This window comes from Diplotaxodon limnothrissa, linkage group LG3 (genome assembly GCF_057381915.1).
Source record: "Diplotaxodon limnothrissa isolate DT_005_m linkage group LG3, D_limnothrissa_male_GT1.1, whole genome shotgun sequence".
Classification (NCBI taxonomy): Eukaryota; Metazoa; Chordata; class Actinopteri; order Cichliformes; family Cichlidae; genus Diplotaxodon; species Diplotaxodon limnothrissa.
Window position 1 is genome coordinate 34,069,005 of NC_140598.1, and position 24,315 is coordinate 34,093,319.

Below are 24,315 nucleotides of genomic sequence, written 5' to 3' on the forward strand. Positions count from 1 at the left end.
TGTGGAGAAATAGAGGTGGTACATAAGGCTGGAGAGAGGGTAGGATGGCCACAAAGGCAAAAGAGCCAGTAAACTCTAAATGCTCTGATATGCCATATCAAACAAGCCTCATTAAACAAGGGACAGATTGTCCTTTATCAATGATTAACAGTTAAGGTTCTTCTGTAGTTGCCCCAGTTGCCTCAAGATGTTTTATATGTCTACAATTGTGATGTGAAAAGCTAAATCATAATTGTTTATAGTGGTTATTTGTATGAATAATGTTCAATTTTCTGTGCCTTCTAGGATTTTTTTCCCATATTTTTCACTTCAGTCTACATCTACAATGTTTTGCTGGAAGGATGGACGATGCTGTAAAATGCCACTTGGGGCCATCTGTGTCTTCCTTTTTCATCACTTTATTTTTTTCTTTCACTTAGCACAGTTTTGTGGAGGTAATTAAGTCTTGTCGTTATGGAGTTACACAAATTATGCAACACATCTAAGTCTATTAATTACTCAAATATTTCTGTTATTGATTAAATGTCAGCCATTTCATTTATGCCACAGGCTAAAACAGCAAATGTAAAACACCTGTGCTTCTGAACCTCGGTTTAAAATAATCTAATCAGAAACTAATAAAACAATGTTTGGTAACTTTCTCAAAAATGACAAGTATTTGTAATTTTCCTTTAGGTGTGTCTCAGGTGGTTGGTCCATCTGAGCCAGTTGTGGCAATAGTTGGTGATGACACTGTGTTACCATGCCATCTGGATCCTGCTGTGAATGCTGCTGATATGACAGTAGAGTGGACACGATCTGACCTCACACCTAAATTTGTGCATGTTTGGCGTGACGGTGTGGAGCTCGTGAATAAAAAAAATGAAGCCTACATGGAAAGAACATCACTACCCATTAACAACCTGAAGCTCGGAGACATTTCACTAAAACTCTCCAAAGTGAAACTGTCAGATAGGGGATCATACAAATGCTTCAGTCCTGCGCTTAGTGGACAAACCAGCGTTGAGCTTGTTGTTGGTAAGTGGAGATATAGTCTTTGCACAGAAAACTCAAAATGAGATCTAATGTTGGAAATCATCAGTCAATATTTAGTTTAGAAAAAAAACAACATTGTTAGTAGTAAAAAATCATAAGGGTAAAAAATACAGAATAGTAGAATAGTGTTTTTCATGTCACTGTTAAATGGTTTAAATACAGTTGGTGTACAAGTATTCAGTGCATTTGCAATAAATTTAATGGCCCTTTAGTGTTGCTACTAGTTATGGTGACCAATGTGTTTTCCCTTTTCAAAATTAGGTGTAGTTTCATCACTTACCATCACTGTAATGAGGAACAGTGAGGACAGCGGTAAAGTGGTGTTACAGTGTGAGTCTGCAGGCTGGTATCCAGAGCCTGAGCTGCTGTGGTTGGACGGTGAGGGAAACCTCCTCTCTGCTGGACCTACAGAGACCCTCAGAGGTCCTGATGACCTCCATACTGTCAGCAGCACAGTGACTGTGGAGAAGAGACACAGCAACAACATCACCTGCAGAGTCCAACAGAGGAACACCAACCAGAGCAGAGAGACACACATACATGTTCCAGGTAAAAAAATCAAACACACAAAGTATTTAGTTATAGTTTTATGTATTTTTTGTGTAAAATTGCTGCAGCCTACATGTTGATATCCTGTGTGTTCTCATTCCAGGTGATTTATTTAACCCCTCATGTAGTTCTGCGGCTCACATCACCATTGCTGTTGTTGTGACAGTCTTGCTAATTCTTGCAGTTGTCTTAGTTGTGTGGAAATATCGTTCTAAACGCCGAGGTACAGTATCTTGTTGTAAAAAGTGACAAAAAAAATATTTTCTTAAAAAAATTATAGGATAATAGATTTCTGTGAATTTAAATGACTTTCTTTTGTACAACAGGAAGAAACTTCACAAGAACGTCCTCTGATCACAGATCACTTCAGCTCGACACTGAGGAGAAAGGAGAAACAAAGCATCTCACCGAAGACAGTGTTGACACTGGTGACATAAATACAAAACAAGAAAATCTTGAGGCTCAAAAAGAAAAACAAGCATTAGACAAATTTCATTTGTTAACGGCGGTTAACTTATTAATGAATCATAAATTTAATTTAGAAAAAGATATTGATGAACTTACTTTCGAAGTGCGGGAGCTAGAGAAACAGCAAGATAAAAATCAGAGTCAACTGGTAACAAATATGCAACCAACAGAACAAAATAATATACAGTCTGCAAAAATAAATCAAGATGAGGAAACAAAAATTTTTTTTCGTTCAATGAAGCAAGCTCTTGATAAAAAAATACACGAAAACGAATCAGTAGTGTATGCGGTTCAGGTAATGTCAGAGAAGAAGGAAGAATTAGACAAGACTTTAGAAACAATTCTTGATCAGTTGGAGAAAATAAAGAACAGAAATGAAGTTCAAATGTAACTCCAATCAGACAGACCAGAGGCATAAAAGTAAAGCCTAAAACAGTCACATTATTCATTTAATGAAGAGTCTCTAACATTGACAAAACCACTACAGGAAAGAGTTCATAAATAAAACAACATCAACAGCAGCAGCTGAAGTAAAGAGAAGATGACTTTTATTTCTTCCACAGAAGAGACCCTGTCATCACCAGATTAACACAGTAGAAGGCATTGGTTGAGTTGCCCCACTCACACAATGTTTAAAATAACTCAGTGACCTCTAGTGGCCATAAGATTTATGACAACAGTATATGAGTAGATACCGATGCAAGATAGAGTTGCCTGTGTCAAGGAAATGGCATTTTTGTGTGGCTTTTTTCTTTTCTTACTGGTAATGACAACCCAACGCTGGTGATGACCTTAATATAAACTGAATATTAGTGCATTTTGGTGCCATGTACCAGTTCATACATTCACATTCTGCATCACAGTTTCCAAATCTATTTGTTATCTGATTGCTTGCTGTCTTTAATTTTTAATTTTCTAAAGCTAAAGTTTTGCTTTGGATATACTGCAAGTGTGTAGTTCTATTTTGTTTAAGAAAAAAAAATTCACAAAGGTTGTGTCAAGATGTCAAATAAGACATTAAAACGTGTAAAATAAGTTAGTACCGTGACAGCAGAATTCACATTATCAGCAGAATGTACTACTTAATATACCATCACTATTAAATGCACCAGATATTTAAAGATAGTTATGATCTGTCACATGATGTCATGTTTTTAAGCCTGGTGTCTGTGTGTGTGTGGTTACAAGTGAAACTATCATTACCAGTCAGTGTATTAATAGCTCTTCATATCAGCAGCATCATCTAGTTGACAGTAAAAGATGAACTGTTATGCTGAATGGACATCTCTTAATAAACAAACTCTGATGAACAGAGTAATAACCACATGAGAAAATTTCCAGTTCAGCTTATTTCCAGTTAATAGCTACTTCAATACATGGTGGCTATATAAAAAACTGTAAATGTAAACAGTGATGTCTTTAAAAAGTTACTGTCTTCAACAGTTTCGTAATACATTTACTGCAAGCTGAAAGTTGTACAAAGTAGGCACAAGTACCCAGCTGATACTTTACAAGTCATCTTGGAGGATGTTTGTACTGTACAGTTCTTAAACATTGCAAGGTGACAGATGTGGTAGAAAGAAAAAAACACATCAAGTCTCTCCATTAACCTGATGTTTCAGTGCTTATATCTTCATTGGACGAGACAGATGAGGTGACTTGGATATCTAACGATCTTAATTTCATTTTTCCCCTAAAATGCAACAGTTGTCAAAAAAGGTTATTTCACAGATAAAACAGTACTTCTCCGTCCATCAGCCCAAGCTCTTCTTTCGACTATTCCCTTTGAGATTTGCCACAGTGGATTACTGATCTCCATCTCACCCTGTGCCTAGCTTCCTCTTCCATCACACCAGCACAGAAATGACATAGAAACACAGAAAAATGTTTTTTTATGAATGTGTTTGTTAAAAGAGGGGAATGAAACATGGTGTATAGAGTCCATTTACTTTTCACCATCTTTAAATCATAAAACATGTCTCACTACTACCTTGGAGTACTAAATGTTGCCCTTTAACATTGATTTTCCACCTGTACTGCTAAAAAAATATTTGTGTCCTTTACGTTCTTTTGTGACTAAACAAAGGAGGTTTGTGATGTTGATGTTATCACATTCATTTTGCATGCAAAAGTTTCCTGATTTGAAACCAGGAGGAGAAAAAAATACAACTTGGAGTACTTCTAGTGCTGGTCACAATGCTGAAGAAATAGCTCTGTTGTGTGAGGAAAGAATTCTGAGATTAAATACCTTACTATGTCAATTCACTATAGCAACAATAAATAATTATATTAACCACAAATGAGTTGTTAGGCCAGTGTTTTTAATAAGAGTCCACACCAAACATATTACAAAAAATTAGAAATGAATCAATTATATATATATATATATATATATATATATATATATATATATATATATATATATATATATATATATATGAAAACAACTCACAAAACAAGCTAACAACATAATCATCTTAGATAAATTTCTTTTGTAACAAAACGCAGATTTTTTTGCATTAAATTTATTCTCCCACCTTGTGTTGACAGTATCACCATCTTTACCATAAACGGATATTCTGTTGATAGCTGACACAACACTAACATTTGACACACTGTGTTGCCACAGAAGCCACAGTGAGTATATTGAAAAATTGCAACAGTGTATTCATATCTATAATGAGGCATGAGGCAAAGCAAATAGACCTGGGCTTCACTATTTTTAAAAAAAAAACTGCTACCCTTTAAAATAGACATGATGATGTGAAGTGGCAGACGTTTTACTCTCAGATGAAGAATGGAGATAATTAACAAAACAAACCATGAGGGTGAGATGTTTGCAAGTTTCTATAAACAGCCATCTTTTCACCAATTAGACATTAACTGTTTATACAAAAGGAATGAAATGTGCTAATAACCACAAAAATGTTTCATTGTATTTTATATAAATGCCACTTTTTCCAAAGGAATTAAAAGGCACACTGAAGACTAGCATTCCCTTTACTTTTAGTTTTGTATTGCACAGTAAAAGTTATCCGGATCCATGTCAGTAATTCGTTGACTGGCACCTCTCTGCAACCAGCTCGCTGCTGCCAGCTCTGTTTGGAGACACAATCAATTTCAAAACAGTTGTTTGATTATTTTTAAATAACAACAGAGCTATCAGAAATATTGGAAACTATATTTGAACCAACTAATAATTTCAATTTTTTTTGCCAACTATGACAAATTAAGGCTTCAAATTTAAAACAGTGTTATCTAACTGTTTTAAATCTGATAAACCGAGGGGACTCATCAACATATATTTCTGTCAGTTTCTTGTGTGGGTTTTTTTTCTGAGATCCACAAAACAAAGCTCAAAATATCAACAACATGAAACACACACGGTGTGTTTAAAAGAAATATAAATCAAAAAGAAAAAATATATAACATCACTGTCAGAAATCCCCCAAAAGCACCAAAACTAACATACATTTTAGTTGTTCTCAAAACATAGGGGTGAGCATAAAGGATGTTAAATCCTTTCAGTGTCAGTTACCTTTCACATTGCTGGGTTTTCTGACCATAGAATACGTCTCCTGGACTGATTCAAGTGCATTGTCCTCTGCAGGCATATAACAACAAAACATCATAAGAATGATTTTTCTTTTCATTACATTTAAATGTAAATTGTCCTCACTTATTTCCGGCTGTGAAAATGTGATGTGTGGACTTCTGGAAGATGTTACTTTTTATATGATAGCATATTTCTCTTCCACTGGGCCTTTTAAGCAATTAAGGGTATTATAACTTCAATGTTTTCCAGTTTAGGCAAATTACCTTTGGGCATTCTTGGTTTTGTGATGAGGGAATATGTCTCATTGCTTTGTTCAGCTCTGCTTACCACTGCAGGCACTGAAATATACAGATAAGCCAAACCTTAAACAAAGTATAAAGATATGGGCAGACAATTTAGTTACATTTTTTTTAAATGTCTCATTCTAGACACTTTCTCTATATGATAGCCATCTCAAAGTAAAATGAAAGAGAAATGACAAAACAAGAGTGATGGTTAAAATGTTGTGTTGTTGTTTTTGGTCAACAAGTTATTACTAAATTAAATTATATTACTTACATCTTAGGACCCTTATAGTTCTTATTTATATTAGTTATTACAATGTCATTGTCTTTCCTAGCAACCACATACCAGTAGTGTGACACATATTTATAGGATATATGCTTCTACCACATGAAAACACAACACAATTTGTTTCATAACAGTAACATGCAATTTATACACAAAAAATGATAACAGCATGTTGCCTAATAAAAATAATTGACCAATCTTGCTTGTGCAGTAAGGTTATACTGGGAAATGGTAAAGCCTTTTTTGCAGAGGGGAAGGTAGATCTAGCTCTCGTGCTCCCTGTGTCTCATGAAAATGTGACAAAATGTTAAGAGTAGATATAGAGACACATTTTATGTCAAGGAAAATAAGTTGTCTGGAGAAACACACCAGTAAAAATACTTCAAACTTTTATACTTTCTATTTCAGTCAACTGAATACATTTTTAGTCTCCTAAAGTCTTATGATATTTAATCGACTAAAACTATGAATTTAGTTGACTAAATTATGACTAAAACAAAATGATGTTTTATTCAACAATTTTAATCAAAGGTCTGCTATAATATTAATCATATTCAGTCAACTAAGACAAGATTAAAATTCAAAAGATTTAGATGCCTAAATGTTGTTTTATCCACAAAACAAAATAAATAAAATTAAACTAAATTAAAAGCTAAATGAAACATTTGATATCAAAATTAACACTAAAAAAAACCTGCTGAGGGACTAAAATCACAGACCAAACAATACAATAGCAGGTGCATGTCCTAGGCTATACGGTTTACTAAAGGACTGTGTTTCTAATTTCCATGATCCTGCAGATTTGAAATACATGTTTTTTATTCCTAAACAAAAGTTGGCTTTCCTGACCTGTTTGTGCAGAAGAGGGAGACCGGAAGGAGGCAGTAGAATTTTGAGCACCTGCTTATAAAAAAGACAAAATAAACAAGAAAAAAAAGTTAATTATTAATATCCACCAGGAATCACTAAGCATGCTTATTGTTATAAAATAAAAAGACATGTTTTGATGAGTATACTGTCAACATACCTGGTGTCAAAGAAGTTTCTTCTGTGTGATTTCTGATGGTTTGTTGATGTTTATTACGTTGAAACACTCCTACCAATATTAGCAGAATGACCACCAATAAAACACCCAAACCAATGCAGAGCCCCAGGTAGATCTCTAAGTAAGGCACTGTAGGATGACCTGCCGGAAAGACAATTGCAATGTGCATTAGAAAGGATTAAAATGTTTTAAGTTACTATATATATATATATATATATATATATATATATATATATATATATATATATATATATATATATATATATATATATTCATGTAAAAATTAAATAAATCCTATTCAATATAATTATGTATACCCAATATGATTTAGTCCCATTTCAGAAGGTGGCATACTGATCCAATCATTAGCCAATAGAAAAGATAGTCTGTCCCATGTTTCCATGCTAGGAAACATGGGACAACAAAAGGCATCACAGCCAGCTGGAGCTGACTGTGTGATGCGCGAATGATAGACCCAAATACAGACAACAAACAACTTTGACAAACAAAAAGTGAGCCTCTTATAGAGGGTGACAACATGAGTAAACAAACCAAGGTAAAAAAAAAAAAAGAGAACTGGGACAAAACTAAACTAAGACTTAAATTGGAAGAAACAGTGACTACGAAAACAGTGACATGAACACGATTGTGCACAGGTGTATGTGAGAAACTATGAAGAGTTTGCATGGACAAGAAGCATGAACATGAACATAACCTGAACAGAATAGTGAACGCCTTAATCTTGACGTGTTTTGGAGGAAAGAAAAACAGATGACCTGACAAAGACTGAATGACAACGCACAGACTAAATGCACACGGGAGGTAATCAAGGGAAGTGGAAACACATAGTGAAACAGTTGACACAAATCAACAACATCGTAGGAGAAGAGTAAAACTAAACACACTGAACAAAGAAACACAAGACTTACAAAATAAAACAGGAAACATGTAGAGACGTACACATGATAACATGATAACACAAACTTGACAACATGAACAGGTTAGACAAGACACCTATGACAGACTAACACAGAAGACAGGAAAAGACACAATCACAGAGACATAGATGAAAACACAACTAGACTAAATGTCAACTAAACCCTAAGTAAGATATTTCAATACAACCTAAGTTTATTGGTCAAAAAAAAGAGATGTCAACAATGACCACATTTTGACTACACATACCTTATGTAGAGAAATCCTATGGACGTCAACACCAGACTATCATTAGATATCGAAATAAAGATGTTGCCATATGTTACAAAACAACCAACTTCAGAACTGAACCTCCAAAAATGACATGTAAAGGCATCATTCTGATGTCTCTTTGAACCGTGGCTATGTTTATCATAGACCATATATTATTTCTCATTTACACACTTTATCACGAAGCTTTAAAATATAGTTTGGGTACTGTGGCACGGCTGCGAGTGAGACTGACACACCTGAGCTGCATCAGCTCGTCATATAAGGGTGAACTGGGTCAGTAATCTGGGTCCTGGCTGTGTTGTTGTTGTGTACATGTGGCTGGCAGCTGAAAAGCTGCAGCTGTGAGTGTATGACGCAACTGAGTAAATAAAGATGCTGAAAAGCGTTGAAGTGTGGTGAGGTCCGTCTATACTGCCACGGGTACAAAGTTTGCCTCCAATTTTAGTTAGAAAATATTGATGCATCTTACTTCCAACAGTTAGCCAGCTCTCTGGTGATTCTCCAGCGTCAGCAATGCTACATTTGTAGAGTCCTTCATCAGATTTGGATACAGTGGGAGCCATTATGTTTCCTGATGAGCTGCTCCCAATGGAGATGCCATTTTTATAGAATTTTGCAGTGTAGTTGAAGTTTGCATCCTTTTTTCTACAATGCAAGGTCACATTTTCTCCCTGCGTTACAGGTTGGACAGGAATCTCCAGGATCACATGACTCTCTAAATCTAAATGGCAGAATGTGTAACAGTCATTGTCTCAAAAAGTGATATTTGTTTAAATTATACATATATAGAAATTGTTTATTGTATTCATTCATTACTAAAGATAATAGCTCACATCATACTTCTGATTATTACAATGTACATGCAGTAAATATATATGTATATGTGTTATTTTATTATGATTGTGGTGCATTTTATGAAGAAAAATTATGTTTTACTGCTATAAAAATATATACCAAATATGACATTGTGCGTTACTGTAAGTGATATACTAAACAGAAAAAACGGTGAATGGACTAAACATGTTAATGTATAATTGTTTTTTTCTATGTACATACCAGCTACAGTGATGTTGATAGAGTTGCTTTTTTGTATTCCTCCCATTTCACACCAGTATTCTCCACTGTCACTTGATGTATATGCATTATTAATATTGCAAGGCCCAGTAGATATTTCCCAGGTTGAAGCACATGTTCTAACATCTCCATTTATCTTTTTCATCACTCTCCATCCAGTCAGCCCATTTAGCTCTTCACAGGTGATTGTTATAGATTCTAATTCAAAGAACTGCTGTCTGTTTGGAACAACTTCAGGAAAACCTGAATCTGAGACACAAAATCAAATAAAGAGTCTCCCGTTGATGTCTGAATATATAGAATAAAACTTGGATATATGGAATTAAACTTGAATATATAGAATGAATGAACCTCATGTTTAGAGTTGAGGTTTTCTGAATTCTCCACCTTTACAAAATGGGAACAGCTGAACTATTTCAGTACTTTGTAGAATTTGACAACTGTTTTGCGACAGCTGTTAAAACTGCAAATGGTACACATAATTTGTAGTCTATACTGCATCACCTTGAAGATCATATTTTTATTATTGCAACCTTTCTAATACTTATGAATAATGTTCAACAAAATGTTTCTGGGAGAATTCATGAGAGAATTTATCAATCACCGATGGAGATGTCAAATGAGATAACATGTCAAGCAGAAGCTGAAGTACAAGATACATATCACTGATACCATTATACCATTTTACATCTCAATGAGAAAGGCCAAGATAAGTCACAAAAATACAAAGATATTCAGTGTCACTTAAATATATTCAGAAGATCATTCGAGATATATATATATATATATATATATTTAAATATGTATGGCGATATGGCAGCCTCGCTTCTGTCAGTCTGCCCCAGGGCAGCTGTGGCTACAACCGTAGCTTGCCTTGTGTGAATGCGAGTGTGAATGAAAAGTGGCATTGTAAAGCGCTTTGGGTGCCTTGAAAAGCGCTATATAAATCCAATCCATTATTTTATATATATATATATATATATATATATATATATATATATATATATATATACACACACATATGTGCAAATTTCATTCTAGATATTCAAATTTCATATATATATTTCAGAAGTGTTTTAGAGGTTTATGTTCTAGCTCTATTTCTAGCTGAAAAATAACAACTGCAGTAGTTTCAGAAACTTTCAGATTGTTAAGTGATTATAAAATCAGTTACACACACAGAGACACTTAAAAAAAACACAAAAAACAACATGAATAATTAAAAACTTACTATGGTTTTGAGAATCACTGAATTCAACTACTATAACCAACAGCAACAGACCATCCATCACTGAAAAGATTAATAATGACAGTTTTAATATTTAATATTTTCGTCAGTGTTTTTAACACACACAAGCTGATAAAGCACAAGTACCCTGTATTTACTTGCATTTTGCAGGAAAGTACAGGCTACAGAAGATCTAAGATGGGGAAATATAGTTGTTGTTTTTGTTTTGTTTTGGAAATCAGTATTAAAATTACTTAATTAAATTTTATGTTATTATTTTGGTGTTTCCTGTACAAAACGTGTTACATGAAATTAGATGTCATTACAGGATACTTGTGGTCTAAAAATGTAATTATTTTATTGTCTCCTGCAACAACCTGACTTGGTACATGAAATTAAAGGGTACTTGTGCCTTAGTCATGTGTGCTACAGTGTAATTGTTTCATTGTTTCAGGGGTCTTGCAGGTGACTCCATAATATAGCTCACATTTCAGAAAGTACACAGTACTTACAATCTACTTGTTTCATCGTTTACCGTAAAAACACGAGTTGTACTTACAGTGTACCTCTTTCATTGCTTCTTGCAAAAACCTGACTTGTTGCTTGCAAACTGCATGTAAGTACAGTGTGCCTTGTTGTCTTCAAAATGCACACTAGAATAGGGTACTTGCACCTTATTTATGGTTCATGTTATAAAGCATTACCATGTTTTTTTTTTTGCATCATTAATAATAAGTCCTATGCATTTATTAGTGAGCTGTTACAAACAGCGCATCATAAAAAATACATGCAAATATATGGCTGTATTTTGGATATATTAATTTGTCCTTCAGTCTATCCATGTATTTTTTTAAGACAATGTCAGTACTCACAAAGTCTGATAGTGGGAAATCTGACCTCCATGCTGTCTTGCTGCTGACTGCATGAGCATCAGACTAAATTGAGGATATATTATTTTGTACGAACTTCCTCTTCCTGTGTTTCTGTGGTGACTGAGGCCCAACAGGGTTCCGTTTCAAAGACATGTGATTGCATAAAAATGTCTCTACAGACTACTATTTGTTTTATGCCCTTTTATTTATTTAATTTTGTGTTTGCTCAATTTTAGATTTTGATAATCCAGCCTATATTTTGGGATAGGGTGAAAATTTAAAAAATAAAGTAAAGTAATTGCTCAGTCGTAGAAACCCACAGTGCACAGTTTTTGTGCTGATGGCTGATGGTAATGCCAGAGTTTAAGATTTCTGCAGTTACTGAGTCAGCAGAGTTTGGGTAATAGAGAGAACTTTAAAGCCCTATGCCTCTAACCACTTCGTGACCCTGCTTTGTAACTTTATGTTCTCCCATTTTGTGGCTGAGTTACTGTGATTCCTAAAAGCCATTTTGAAATAACACAACATATGATTGTGGAATATTCCCAGGAGCAAAAGAGATACACAAATGGTCTTGTTCCTATTAGAGTACAACCCTTTCAATCAGTGATCAGGTTTGTAGAAGCATGGGTAGGTGCTTGATTTATTGAGACTAAGAACAAATCTATTCAGATTAAGATTCAGAGGTGTGGCATAATATTTTTTCCATATAGTGCATGTTGCCCCAGGTATCATTATAAAATTATTAAGCTTTATTACAATTCATGAATAAATTATATGTGCTATTATTTCAAAATGGCTTTTTTCTCTTCATGGCTCATATGTACTGTACATATCTATTATATGCTATACATTAAAACAGAGATGCATTTTGGTCAAGAGGGAAACAAAATTTTATCTGGATCCAACTAAGTATGCCAAATGCAAATATTATGAATCTTTATGTTGACTGTGCTGCTTATATGCATTCCTCCAATTTCACACCAGTATTCTCCACTGTCACTTGATTGAAATGTGTCACTAATTATGCAAGGTCCAATTGATGTTTCCCAAATAGAAGCACATATTCTAACATCGTCCTTTATCTTTTTCATCATTCTCCATCCATCCAGTCAGTCCATTCAGGTCTTCACAGCTGATAACAATGGGCTCATATACAAAGTGCTGCTGTCTGTTTGGACCAACCCAAGAAAGCCTTTCAAGAAAGACATTTAAAATCATCACCAATATTTTTTTAATGCTTTAAATTAAAAATGTTAAGATATATTTTCAAACAACATTATTAAAATACACGGGTTATAATACTATGACTGAATGAATATATATATTTTTGTAGACATATAGGCTCAGTACTCACACAGTCTGATACAGAAGACTGCAACCTCCATGTTGCGTTACTGCTAACTGTGTGAGCACCAGACTGAGTTTAGACTACTGTAAAGACTTCAGCCTCCTTTGTTCCGGACTGAGCCGAGTGCAGTTTTGGGGTATATGAGAGAAACTACTGAGTGTAAAAAACGTGCAGTGTCAAATGGCGGTGCTGGAGAACCACACAGTTAGAAACATGATTCTAAAATGGATTTCTTGGTTTCCAAGTAGAAAATAAAACTCAGAAAGTATTACTATTACGTAATACTCAAAATAAGAATTCATTACTGTTAAATTAATTACTGATAAACTACAGTTGTTAGGACTGCTAAACACCTTGGAGTAGAATTATTACTTCTTTGCAAGTAAATTTGCTGAGGTCATTTGGGCATCTCCTTAGAGGTTTTCTGGTCACAATTAGGTTCGCTTCCAGACTCAAAACTTGCTACATAGTTGATATAAATATCATTTAGTCAGGAAATATCTTGGCATTGATCACAGACATAACATCTTAGTTCTACCCAACTACTGATTTCTGTGTAGTGTTTCCAGAACTCCTAACCACATAATCAACTGCAGGCAGGATATTTATTCAAAACACAATGACACCATAACAAAAGCCTGGTAGGAAACCTTTTTGCTCTATATTTATTCAACTATATTGCTGCTGGGGTTTTTTTTAGTTTTTTTTTTTTTAGCAAAAAACAGGTGGACATAAAAAAGGTTTACATCTGTTATCAGAGTGATATGTCTGCAAGGACAGAGAGTACCCTGTACCCCGGGAAAATTTTGACTCGGGCTCAGTCCCTTCCAATGTTCTCTCAATGTTTGAAACATTTCAAATATCCCTCTGTTCATTTCATGTCCCCACAATTCTAGTTGGCTTTGAATGCAACTACTTTATCTGCCAACTTGAAGACAGTTGGCATTTTCCCTGAAATGACAGATTGAGTTCATTAATTAAATTCAATTTTATTTATATAGCGCCAAATCACAACAACGGTCACCTCAAAGTGCTTTATACTGTAAGGTAGACCCTACAATAACAATTAAGCAGCCTGAATATGTCACACAACTAAGCGACATTTATTACCCACTTCAAATCACTGAAATTTTGTGCTCCTATTACTCAAAAACAGGATCAATGGGACCATGATCTTGCTTTGGATAGCCATCCTACTTCTTTGTGTAAGAGAAGGCTAAAGAATTTTTTAGCAGCATAGTGCTTTTTTTTCCAATTATTTTTTTAAAAGTCAGGTCAAGGCTCTAAAAGCCCAAAGGCAATATAAGGGTGGCGGCTCACAACAGTTTTAGTTTGCTACATGGATCATTTTAGTTCAGCTGGGTGTCTTTCCTTTTGTTATATTTCTTTAAGAGTTCAAAATGTGTTCATTACATAAATAAAATGTAATTTTCTCTGTAGCACTTCATGGATTTCATAAGCAACACACCTTAGTTGTTCACACAAAGCATAAAGGTAAAAAAAAACAAACCTATATATATCATCTTCATTTTAGATGTCAAAAAGTATTTTGCGGCTCCCAGTGTTTTCTTTTGTGTGGAAACCGGGTCCGGGTTTTTTTGTTTTGGTTTTTTGCTTCAATTCATTTATTATTAACAACAATATAAAATTACACACAAAATGAATTGCTACTGTATAACAAATGTTTTATTTATGTGTTTACGATGTAAATATCCTTTTATTTACAGACTCCACATAAAATGTAAAAAAAATATATAAAATACAAAAAAAAGTTTCACTATTCAACTTTTAACTATTTAAATTTCCAGCTTTTTTCTTTTATACAAATTTAAAGTGAAACAACACAAAACGCTGCAAACCACAACACAATAAAATATAGATTAAAATATGCAAAACAAAAAGAAGATACACATTGTCTGTCATATAGGCCTGGGATGATTTTTTTAGAAGTGTTTTCTGTTTGGGATTGCACAGGATTCAGTGCATGAATAAAGTTTCTGAATTCTTTATCATCCACACCTGAAAATAGTTGGAAATTCAATTCAATTTTATTTATATAGCGCCAAATCACAACAAAAGTCACCTCAAGGCGCTTTGTATTGTACAGTAGATCCTACAATATTAGACCCAACAATCATATGACCCCCTATGAGCAAGCACTTTGGCGACAGTGGGAAGGAAAAACTCCCTTTTAACAGGAAGAAACCTCCGGCAGAACCAGGCTCAGGGAGAGGCGGCTATCTGCTGCGACCGGTTGGGGTGAGAGAAGGAAGACAATAGAGGTCTATTAACACATAGTGAGTGAGAAAGGTGACTGGAAAGGAAAAGCTCAATGCATCATGGGAATCCCCGGCAGCCTACGTCTATTGCAGCATAACTAAGGGAGGATTCAGGGCCACCTGGTCCAGCCCTAACTATATGCTTTAGCAAAAAGGAAAGTCGTAGCATTTTTAGGGCTAAGTACAATAATCTCAGTTTTATCTGAATTTAGAAGCAGAAAATTAGAGCCCATCCAGGTCTTTATGTCTTTAAGACATTCCTGCAATTTAACTAATTGGTGTTTGTTATATGGCTTCATGGATAGATTGTCACAGTCTACAGGTGCAGAACGTGTGGTGGGTGTTTGGAGAACCCAGATGCGGACACAGACAAAGGCAAAACTTTTTACTGAACTCAAAGGGAGCCTTTATTAGGGCCGGTAAACAGTAAAGCAAAAATAATGAAACATAAGCAATGGCAGTGACCTAAACAAAGAACCTAAACTGGGAAACAACTAAAGACTATGAATTACTAACACTGTGACTTAATACTATAGCAATGAGCTATGAACATGACATGAAAAGGTGAAGAACATAATTCTAGAAGGTACATGAAAGACTATGAAAACACGACAGGAGCAGATAACTATGAACATGGCCAATAACAGAGTCTTGAGAACTATGAATCATGACATGTAGCTAGAGCAGAGCTTCCCAAAGTGTGGGGCCCGCCCCCTACCGGGGGGGGGGGGGGGGGGGGGGAGGCAGAGCCATTGCGGGGGGGGGGGGCGCGGTATGAAAAGGAAAAAAAAAAAGAACGCTTGAACACTGCTAGCATAATGGACAAGTTTTTGACAGGGCTCCCACACAAACGCAAAGCAGGAGATGAAGCATCCAAACCAACTTCCTTCCAAGCCAAAGACTGGAAAATATGGTGAAGCATATCTACCCTTATGCTTCACCTGCACAGGTGCCGAGGTAGGTCTCATCTGCAGAATTGGTTTTCCCTGAATCGGGGGCATGCGCTGGACTCTCCAAATCACAGACAAACAGTATCCCACATTCTTGGTTTTTAGTTCACAAACACTTCCTGTAATGACTAACTACTTCTGACATTTTGGAGATGTTAGCTCTTTATACAGTAAAGTACAGTGGGATATAAATAATATCAGGCTGATCCTGCCACAATTTGTTCCCCCGTTCAAATCACTGACAAACAGTATCCCACAGTTGTTTATGTTTTTGAACCCATTTTGCACAGAGAGGCATTTTTTGAAAAATGTATTGATAGCAATGTTGAATATTATTACTCAGGGGTCAGGTGGGGTGGGGGGTGGGGGGGGGCATTTTTCTTGTAAAACAAAGGGGGGCCTAGCAAAAAAGGTTTGGGAACCACTGAGCTAGAGTGACAGGAATGGTAACAGACGACACGACAAAGACTGAATGACGCACAGAGACTAAATACCCACAGATATGATTAGGGGAAGTGCAAACACATGAGGGAGAACAGCTGATGGACATGAACCTAATAACAGAAAACTGGAAGTGAAACTAAATATAATGAACAAAAAACACCAGACTCTTTCAAAATAAAACAGGAAACATGGAGACATAGACATGACACGAACTTGACAACAAGGACCACACAGACGTGTAACATGACAGGTAGACGCATGGACCAGAGAGACTTAGTACAGGGGAAGATGACAAAAAGAACTAAGAAACAAAGGACTAAACTGCAACCCAGAAATTAACTAGATGAGCTAAACTACAGGGTGGGCCATTTATATGGATACACCGTAATAAAATGGGAATGGTTGGTGATATTAAAGTCCTGTTTGTGGCACATTAGTATATGTGAGGGGCAAACTCCTCAAGATGGGTGGTGACCATGGTGGCCATCTTGGATACAACTTTTGTTTTTTCAATAGGAAGAGGGCCATGTGGCACATCAAACTTATTGGTAATGTCACAAGAAAAACAATGGTGTGCTTGGTTTCAACGTAACTTTATTCTTTCATGAGTTATTTACAAGTTTCTGACCACTTATAAAATGTGTTCAATGTGCTGCCCATTGTGTTGGATTGTCAATGCAACCCTCTTCTCCCACTCTTCACACAGTGATAGCAACACCGCAGGAGAAATGCCAGCACAGGCATCCAGTATCCATAGTTTCAGGTGCTGCACATCTCGTATCTTCACACCATAGACAATTGCCTTCAGATGACCCCAAAGATAAAAGTCTAAGGGGGTCAGATCGTGAGACCTTGGGGGCCATTCAACTGGCCCACGACGACCAATCCACTTTCCAGGAAACTGTTCATCTAGGAATGCTCGGACCTGGCACCCATAATGTGGTGGTGCACCATCTTGCTGGAAAAACGCAGGGAACGTGCCAGCTTCAGTGCATAAAGAGGGAAACACATCATCATGTAGCAATTTCAAATATCCAGTGGCCTTGAGGTTTCCATTGATGAAGAATGGACCCACTATTGTTGTACCCCATATACCACACCAAACCATCACTTTTGTTGTTCCAACAGTCTTGGAGGGATCCATCCAATGTGGGTTAGTGTCAGACCAATAGCGGTGGTTTTGTTCATGTATTTTAGAATTACTTTACCCCATCTTCACTATTTCATATAAGACAAGTTTGTGTTTACAATATTATCACAGTTTTTCTTATGACATTTTAGCTTTATGTCTTAAGCTACATTTGTCACATTGTGTTGCCACAGAGGCCACAGTAAGTATATTTAAACAAACTGCAACAGCATTCTCATACCTGTAATGAGGCAGAGTAAATAGAACTGTCTCTCTCTTTCATGTTCAGTTTTAACACACTGCTACCTTTTAAATTAGAAGTGACAATGTGAGGTGGGTGAAGTTTCCTCTTTCATGTGAAGAATAAAGACAATAGAAACATGTGGTTGGGGTCATTTTTATTTCATGCAAACTGACACCATTTTGTCAATTATAAATCAACACACTCACTGTTTAAATAAAAGCACAATCTAAAACATTAAAATTCTGCTAATAAACACAGAAATGTTCATTGTGTTCTGTCTAAATGCAACTTTTTTGACAGTTTTTTCCATACATCCATAGCTTCAATAACATTAAAACTCAAAAAAAGAACATGAGAGACTCATATATTCTTCATTTGTGGCTGTACAAAAGAAGCGATTATAACCCTCTTATGTTAAAGCTGAGTTGGTACCTTCATGAACATGCCTGCTATGGTTGATTCTGTTTTGAGTACAAATTAAATTTCAAAGGACTCTTTTTTTTCTTTTAAAGGAAACCTGAAGCATTCTGAGAATTATATTTGAAACAACACATGATTTATACATTGTTGCTCTTTTACATTATTTACTCTAATACGATTTGTTAATTTATGAAATGCAATTCTGAATAAAATAAGGTACCAAATTTAAAAACTAGTCTTTTTTATTTCACTTGCAGACACACTACTTAAGCTGTCGAGTGGCTGAGCATGTGACCACCAGTTAAAAATATATCTTATGTGCACATTCATTATGATACTTCACAGCCTTCAAACAACCTACATGTTGAAGTGAGGGTGCTCAGCTGCATTTTTGTATCTGGGTTTCTGGTGTGGTTATTGTCAGATATCATGACCTTCTGTTAAAAAAAGAAGCTGGTAAAGTTTGTCTTTCTCTCTGTGAGAAGATTCAGCTGCTGACACACAGTGTAACAATGATTGAATAATGACAAGACTTTAACAAATGCTCACAAAAACACCAGATAAATTTAAGTCTTGATCAATAATTTCTGTCTGGAGCAGAAAAGTGATGATGACGACTGCTGAAAAAATCATTTATTTTTCTTTTTTAATGATTACATTGTTTCTTCCACTAGCTTTTTAAACAGCTAGAGATGTTATAGTTTCAATATTTTCACGTTAGGCAAATTACCTTTCATCAACTTTGCTTCTTGTGATGAGGGTACGCATCACCTGGGTAGAATTAGTTACGCTGGCCCCTGCAGACATTGGAACATACAGGCAAGTCAGGACCATAATACACAGATAACTATGAAGGAAGAATGTTTCCTCAGCTTGACTCGCACATGCCAAGGCTAATCACAAAGTACAGATAGTGTAACATAAAAGATATGCATTTATGATATTATGTAAGTACTATGAGATCATCATGTTGCCTAGCAACCACCTACCAAATAATAATACCAAATTTACAGTGTTTCAACACTAGAACATCTTAAAAAAGGACAGCATGATTTTAATTTCATGAAAGTAGCATCCAATATGTATTCACAAAACCTCAACTATGTATGTCATATTATGGCATTATCATGTTACCTAGTACCCACCTAAGAACAGACTAAAATTAAAAAACTTTAAAACTCTAAAAGAAATGTAGCATGGGCATGTATTCGTTTTTAAAATCTACTAAAAAAGGTGTAAGTCTTCATCTCTACTCTGGAGTGACATCGGAGAGGGCCAGGGCAGCCAATGCTTATGATTTGGTTTATTGGTTTCAAAGCTAAACAAGAAGTCATGTTCTATAATGGTGAGCCATACTTGGTGTCAAAGAAGTTTCTGCTATGTGACGTCTGGTGGTCTGTTGATGTTTCTGATGTTGAAATACTCCAGTCAGAAGGACCAAAATAATCACCATTAAAATACAGAAACCAATGCCGAACACAAGGTAGAGGTCTAAGCGAAGCACCTGAGGTGGAGCATCAGCTCCTAGAAAGATAATTGCATGCATTGTGTATTAGACATAATTATAATGATGTAAATTAATGTAAACACTTTATATTAATATAAAAAACCAAACACAAACCCTAAACCATCAATTTATGGTATACATTCATCAAATAATGCGTATCTGAACACATGAACTTCATGTTTATGCAAAGCTTCAAAATGCATTGTAGATAAAACACACAGCTTTTAATTGTCTATAAAACTTACTTCCAACAGCTAGCCAGCTCTCTGGTGATTCTTCAGTCTTAGAAATGCTACATTTGTAGAAGCCTTCATCAGACTTGGAGACAATGGGGTTCATCATCTTTGCTGTTGAACCAATCCCAATGAAGGCACCATTTTTATAGAATTCAGCAGTGAAATTGGGGTGTGCATGCTTCTTTTTACAGAGCAGGGTCACATTATCTCCCTCCAACAAAGGATAGGCAGGACTCTCCAGGATCACAGGACCATCTGAATGTGAATGGCACATGACTTGAAAAGTTTCTTATAGAAAACTTGATTTCTGATTAAATTATATAATCTTTCAAATACTACTGGCAATAGATCATATATCATTTTTAAGAAAAAATGCATAACAGATTATACAAACTTTGACGAAGATGCTTTTGTTATCAGAGTAATGCTTAATTTCCAAATATAATGTGCTGTATTTGCTACCAAAATCAACTGACCTAAAAATTGGTCATATGTCATTCCTTAAGCGAAATGTGTAAAATGATTCTTATTTACCTGTTTAAGCACACACACACACACACACACACACACACACACACACACACACACACACACACACACACACACACACACACACACGCAACACTGTAACTGATATACCAAACCAACAGATCTAAAAAGTGGATGGACTAAATATGTTTTTATATTTTTTGGTGTATGTGCATACCAGTTACAGTGATATTGACAGAGTTGCTTCTTTGTGTTCTTCCCATTTCACACCAGTATTCTCCACTGTCAGTTTTCGGATATGCATTACTAATATTGCAAGGCCCAGTAGCTCTATCCCAGGTTGGAGCACATGTTCTAAGGTCTCCATTTATCTTTTTCATCACTCTCCATCCAGTCAGTCCACGTAGCCCTTCACAGCTGATTGTGATAGATTCTAATTCAAAGAACTGTTGTCTGTTTGGAACAACGTCAGGAAAACCTGAATCTAAAACAGAAAATCAAGATGTGTTATTGCTTCTGTCTTTCAAAACACAAATGGACAATATTACTATATTTACTGAAACAATTGCACATGTATGCTGTATTTTTAGGTTTTTCTTAAATACAGATTTTTTTTTCAAAGTTGTATTCTAATGTAATGTTGTGTTGGAATGCACTATGCTTTTGCAGCTGTTGTAGCCCAAAAGTAAGTGCAATAGTTGCCGAACCTTTCAAGTTGTCATGAGACAATATTTACCTATTACATTTTTGTTATAAATAGATCAACATGAATTTTTAACTACTTACTATGTGTTTGAGAGTCACTGAATTCAGCTACTGTAACTGAGATCAACAGCATATTAATCACTGTAGGGATTAAGAATGACAGTTAAACATGTCAACATTTTTCGAATATTTTTTCTTCATCATTAGTGTTGATTCCTGCATTTAGCACTGAGCAGTTACAAATTCCATAATTAATTCAATAATATTTATGAGTGTGTTTTAGATATGTTAAATTGCCCTTTAATTTCACACGTGCATTTTTTCAATAGTTGATTCAGTATGTTTGTATAGATAGACAAGGATCAGTACTCACAGACTTTGATATCAGCAACTCTGACCTCCATGTTGTCTTTCTGCTGGCTGTGTGAGTGTCAGACTGAAATGAGGATGAGTTGTTTGTAAGAACTTCCTCTTCCTGTGTTTCTGTCTAGCTCACCGACAGGTTTTAGTCTTCCTGAGACAGAGAAATGCTCTGTGTTTAAAAGAACATTGTGTGCATAAAAGGATAAACAAGGATGTGGTTTCCACTCCATTTAACTGCAATCAAATCAAAAAAGCCCCTAATTCAGCCTAAATGTGATTATTTTATGTACTGTTCTTTGTTTTACATGATTAAAAAAATGTCTGTTTCTATGCAGCGGAAGAATGTATAAGATCACATAATAATTATGTATATGCAACCCTGCCAGTCCAAGGATCTCCCTCCACCCTGGACTCTGCGTTGTGTGATTTTGGTTTGGATTGGGGCGCACAGTAGAGAGACCAGTCGGCTACAGGCATTCAATATGTGGTTCGGACCACAGTGCTTATTTAGACACTGGGGCATAAACAACTCCAACTCAGCTGCTGGCATCTTAACAACATTTCTTGGTGTCAGGTATGTGTATGAGGCAAAATGTACATAACAACACTACTAGCAAACTGTAGCTGAAGAATTAAGAATTAATTCTTCATCTTCTTCATCATTGCATCAATGAGTCCTCTGTTAGGAAGCAGAAGTGTAGCCCCAAATCGCCACAGATATTTCCAAACATAAACACACTCTCATCGGACAGTACATGAACATCTCAATAAATACAGTATATTCATAGTTTGACTGGACAATCACCATTTTACAAAGTATAATACTGATTTTTTAAACTAAACTGTGGAATGCCACAGACAGTGCTTACTTTGCAAAGCAATCACAGAAAACTTTGAGCCAAGATGGCGCCCGCACAAACAGGAAACTCGACCTAGGGTGTCCTGTAGGGGACAATTGTCAAAATTGCTCAAATCTACAGTGTATATGCAGCTCAACAGTGACACCCTGTGACTTATTATTTGTAAGTCACTACCTTACAAATACAATAAAGATCTTTTGTTTTAAACATGATTATGCATTCTATGTTAAACTTTTATCATTTCAATCCACTGAAATATAAAATGATATGGATGGATTTGTGTGTCCCAGGGATCCCAGGTGCTATGTTGTCTTTCGGACTGCCTCAAAGTAATTTTGGAAAACAGTCAAGCGACTTAGAGGGGGAAAGTGGTGCTCTACCCACACTGTGTATAGTGCGGGTGGAGTCTCGCTGTCTTCAACTCAGGATATTGTCGGATGGTGGAAGGAGTACTTGAAGTTCACTAACATGTCTTCCGTAGAGGAAGCAGAGTCTCTGGATGAGGTAGATGACTCATCTACTCTGAGGGTAAGGTCACTGAGGTAGTTACACAACTCCATGGTGGCAAGAGGGCTTGGTGTGGATTAGGTTTTCCGTGTGTTCCTGAAGGGCCTTTCAGTTAGACTTCTTATGTAGTGGCTTGTTTGTGTAAAGATGACCTCAGAGGCTTTGAGTCCGTGTGTATGTGAACAGGATGGGAAGGGTGAGTGAGTTACACAGCCTGTTTGAATATATTGTAAATGTACAATATATTCAATTGACTATTTTTATTGAGTATATTGTGATCAGCAAACCACAAGTTTTAAAGAGAAAAGGTAAAAGGAGATTATGTCAAAATGGATGCTCATCCGAGAATGAACTGAGGATGAATGTAATTGATGATAAATTTCATAAACTGAATGAAAAATGGAGTGAAGTATATTCATAAGTGACTAAATTTTCAAAAGTAATGGGATTATTGTTAATTCCATGTTAAGTAGAAAATGGAAAAGGAGAAAAAGTAATAAAGTTGTTTTAAAGTTTCAATTTTAAACTTTAAAGTTTCAACTTTAAATCGTCTAAATGCATGTTCAATCATCCAGGTAAGGAAATCCCAAAAAGGTGATTCTGTTCAACTGGACATTTTCAGTGGGAGAAACGTTTCATCACTCATCCAAGTGACACTTTCAGTCTGAGTTGAAGATTATGCAAATGCATTGTTTATAAGGTTGGGGAAACCTGCATTCAGCTGCAAATTGATTTTATATTTTTTGTCTTTTTTTCTCTGCTCGTTTTGCTGTGTTAGAATAAACTCTAACGGATCCTGATCTTCATTGTTTACTCGAATAACTGAACTAGATCCAGTTAATCCAAGAGCGCCCTAACCCATTCTAGCGAGCCCACCCTACAAGCTACAGAGAAGCAAACCAAAGTTAAAGGCTATTTTCTAAAAGGCAAAAAGATCCACTGTACCTGAGTGTGGGGGTAATTCTTAAAAAAAAAATAATTAAAAAAAACAACCATTTTTAGGCATGTATATAAAGTTCAATAATTTCTGCCGTTCAATACCAAAGAATGGTGCCAAAATGCTCCAATGGCAACATGTCTGGCTATGAGTTTATTAAAAGTTTTATCACCTTTTACTGTTTCACTTCAGCAGCATCAATCTTTATATAATGTCCATACATCCGTTCCTGGTTTTCTGGAGTTTATTGTCTACTGAAGCATATTTTCAAAGTGGTTTTATGCAATA

At 35.7% G+C, this 24,315-nt stretch overlaps 3 protein-coding genes and 1 pseudogene across 4 annotated transcripts in view; 2 read left to right on the forward strand and 2 right to left on the reverse strand.

Annotated features, from left to right (window-relative positions):
* Positions 1-24,315, forward strand: part of LOC146635481 (butyrophilin subfamily 3 member A2-like) — a 242,486-nt gene that overhangs the window by 206,564 nt on the left and 11,607 nt on the right. The gene's annotated exons all lie outside the window — the stretch shown is intronic.
* On the forward strand, positions 323-2,470 carry LOC146635489 (butyrophilin subfamily 3 member A2-like; annotated as a pseudogene). Its single transcript, XR_014905112.1, has 5 exons — positions 323-434; positions 676-1,017; positions 1,297-1,584; positions 1,688-1,807; positions 1,911-2,470. The product of XR_014905112.1 is annotated as a butyrophilin subfamily 3 member A2-like (transcript).
* LOC146635490 (uncharacterized) lies at positions 5,059-11,637 on the reverse strand. Its single transcript, XM_085350141.1, has 9 exons — positions 11,607-11,637; positions 10,738-10,797; positions 9,489-9,755; positions 8,902-9,153; positions 7,206-7,364; positions 7,028-7,078; positions 5,872-5,946; positions 5,591-5,656; positions 5,059-5,150 (listed from the first exon to the last, which is right to left on the reverse strand). The coding sequence occupies exons 1-9, from the start codon at positions 11,635-11,637 to the stop codon at positions 5,059-5,061; spliced, it is 1,053 nt and encodes a 350-aa protein (XP_085206267.1).
* Positions 19,150-21,764, reverse strand: LOC146635491 (low affinity immunoglobulin gamma Fc region receptor III-A-like). Its single transcript, XM_085347182.1, has 5 exons — positions 21,734-21,764; positions 20,873-21,139; positions 20,176-20,421; positions 19,780-19,947; positions 19,150-19,220 (listed from the first exon to the last, which is right to left on the reverse strand). The coding sequence occupies exons 1-5, from the start codon at positions 21,762-21,764 to the stop codon at positions 19,150-19,152; spliced, it is 783 nt and encodes a 260-aa protein (XP_085203308.1).

Bases quoted from the DNA above. Each gene is read 5' to 3' on its own strand.
- LOC146635490 (XM_085350141.1), bottom strand. From the start codon at position 11,637: ATGGAGGTCAGATTTCCCACTATCAGACTTT. The intron at 9,756-10,737 runs GTAAGTTTTTAA...TTTGTGTCTCAG, and splicing joins CAGTGATTCTCAAAACCATA to ATTCAGGTTTTCCTGAAGTT. The intron at 5,947-7,027 runs GTCAGGAAAGCC...TGTATATTTCAG, and splicing joins TCCCTCTTCTGCACAAACAG to TGCCTGCAGTGGTAAGCAGA.
- LOC146635491 (XM_085347182.1), bottom strand. From the start codon at position 21,764: ATGGAGGTCAGAGTTGCTGATATCAAAGTCT. The intron at 21,140-21,733 runs GTGAGTACTGAT...TTTCTGTTTTAG, and splicing joins AGTTGCTGATATCAAAGTCT to ATTCAGGTTTTCCTGACGTT. The intron at 19,948-20,175 runs GTAAGTTTTATA...TTATCTTTCTAG, and splicing joins GAGCTGGCTAGCTGTTGGAA to GAGCTGATGCTCCACCTCAG.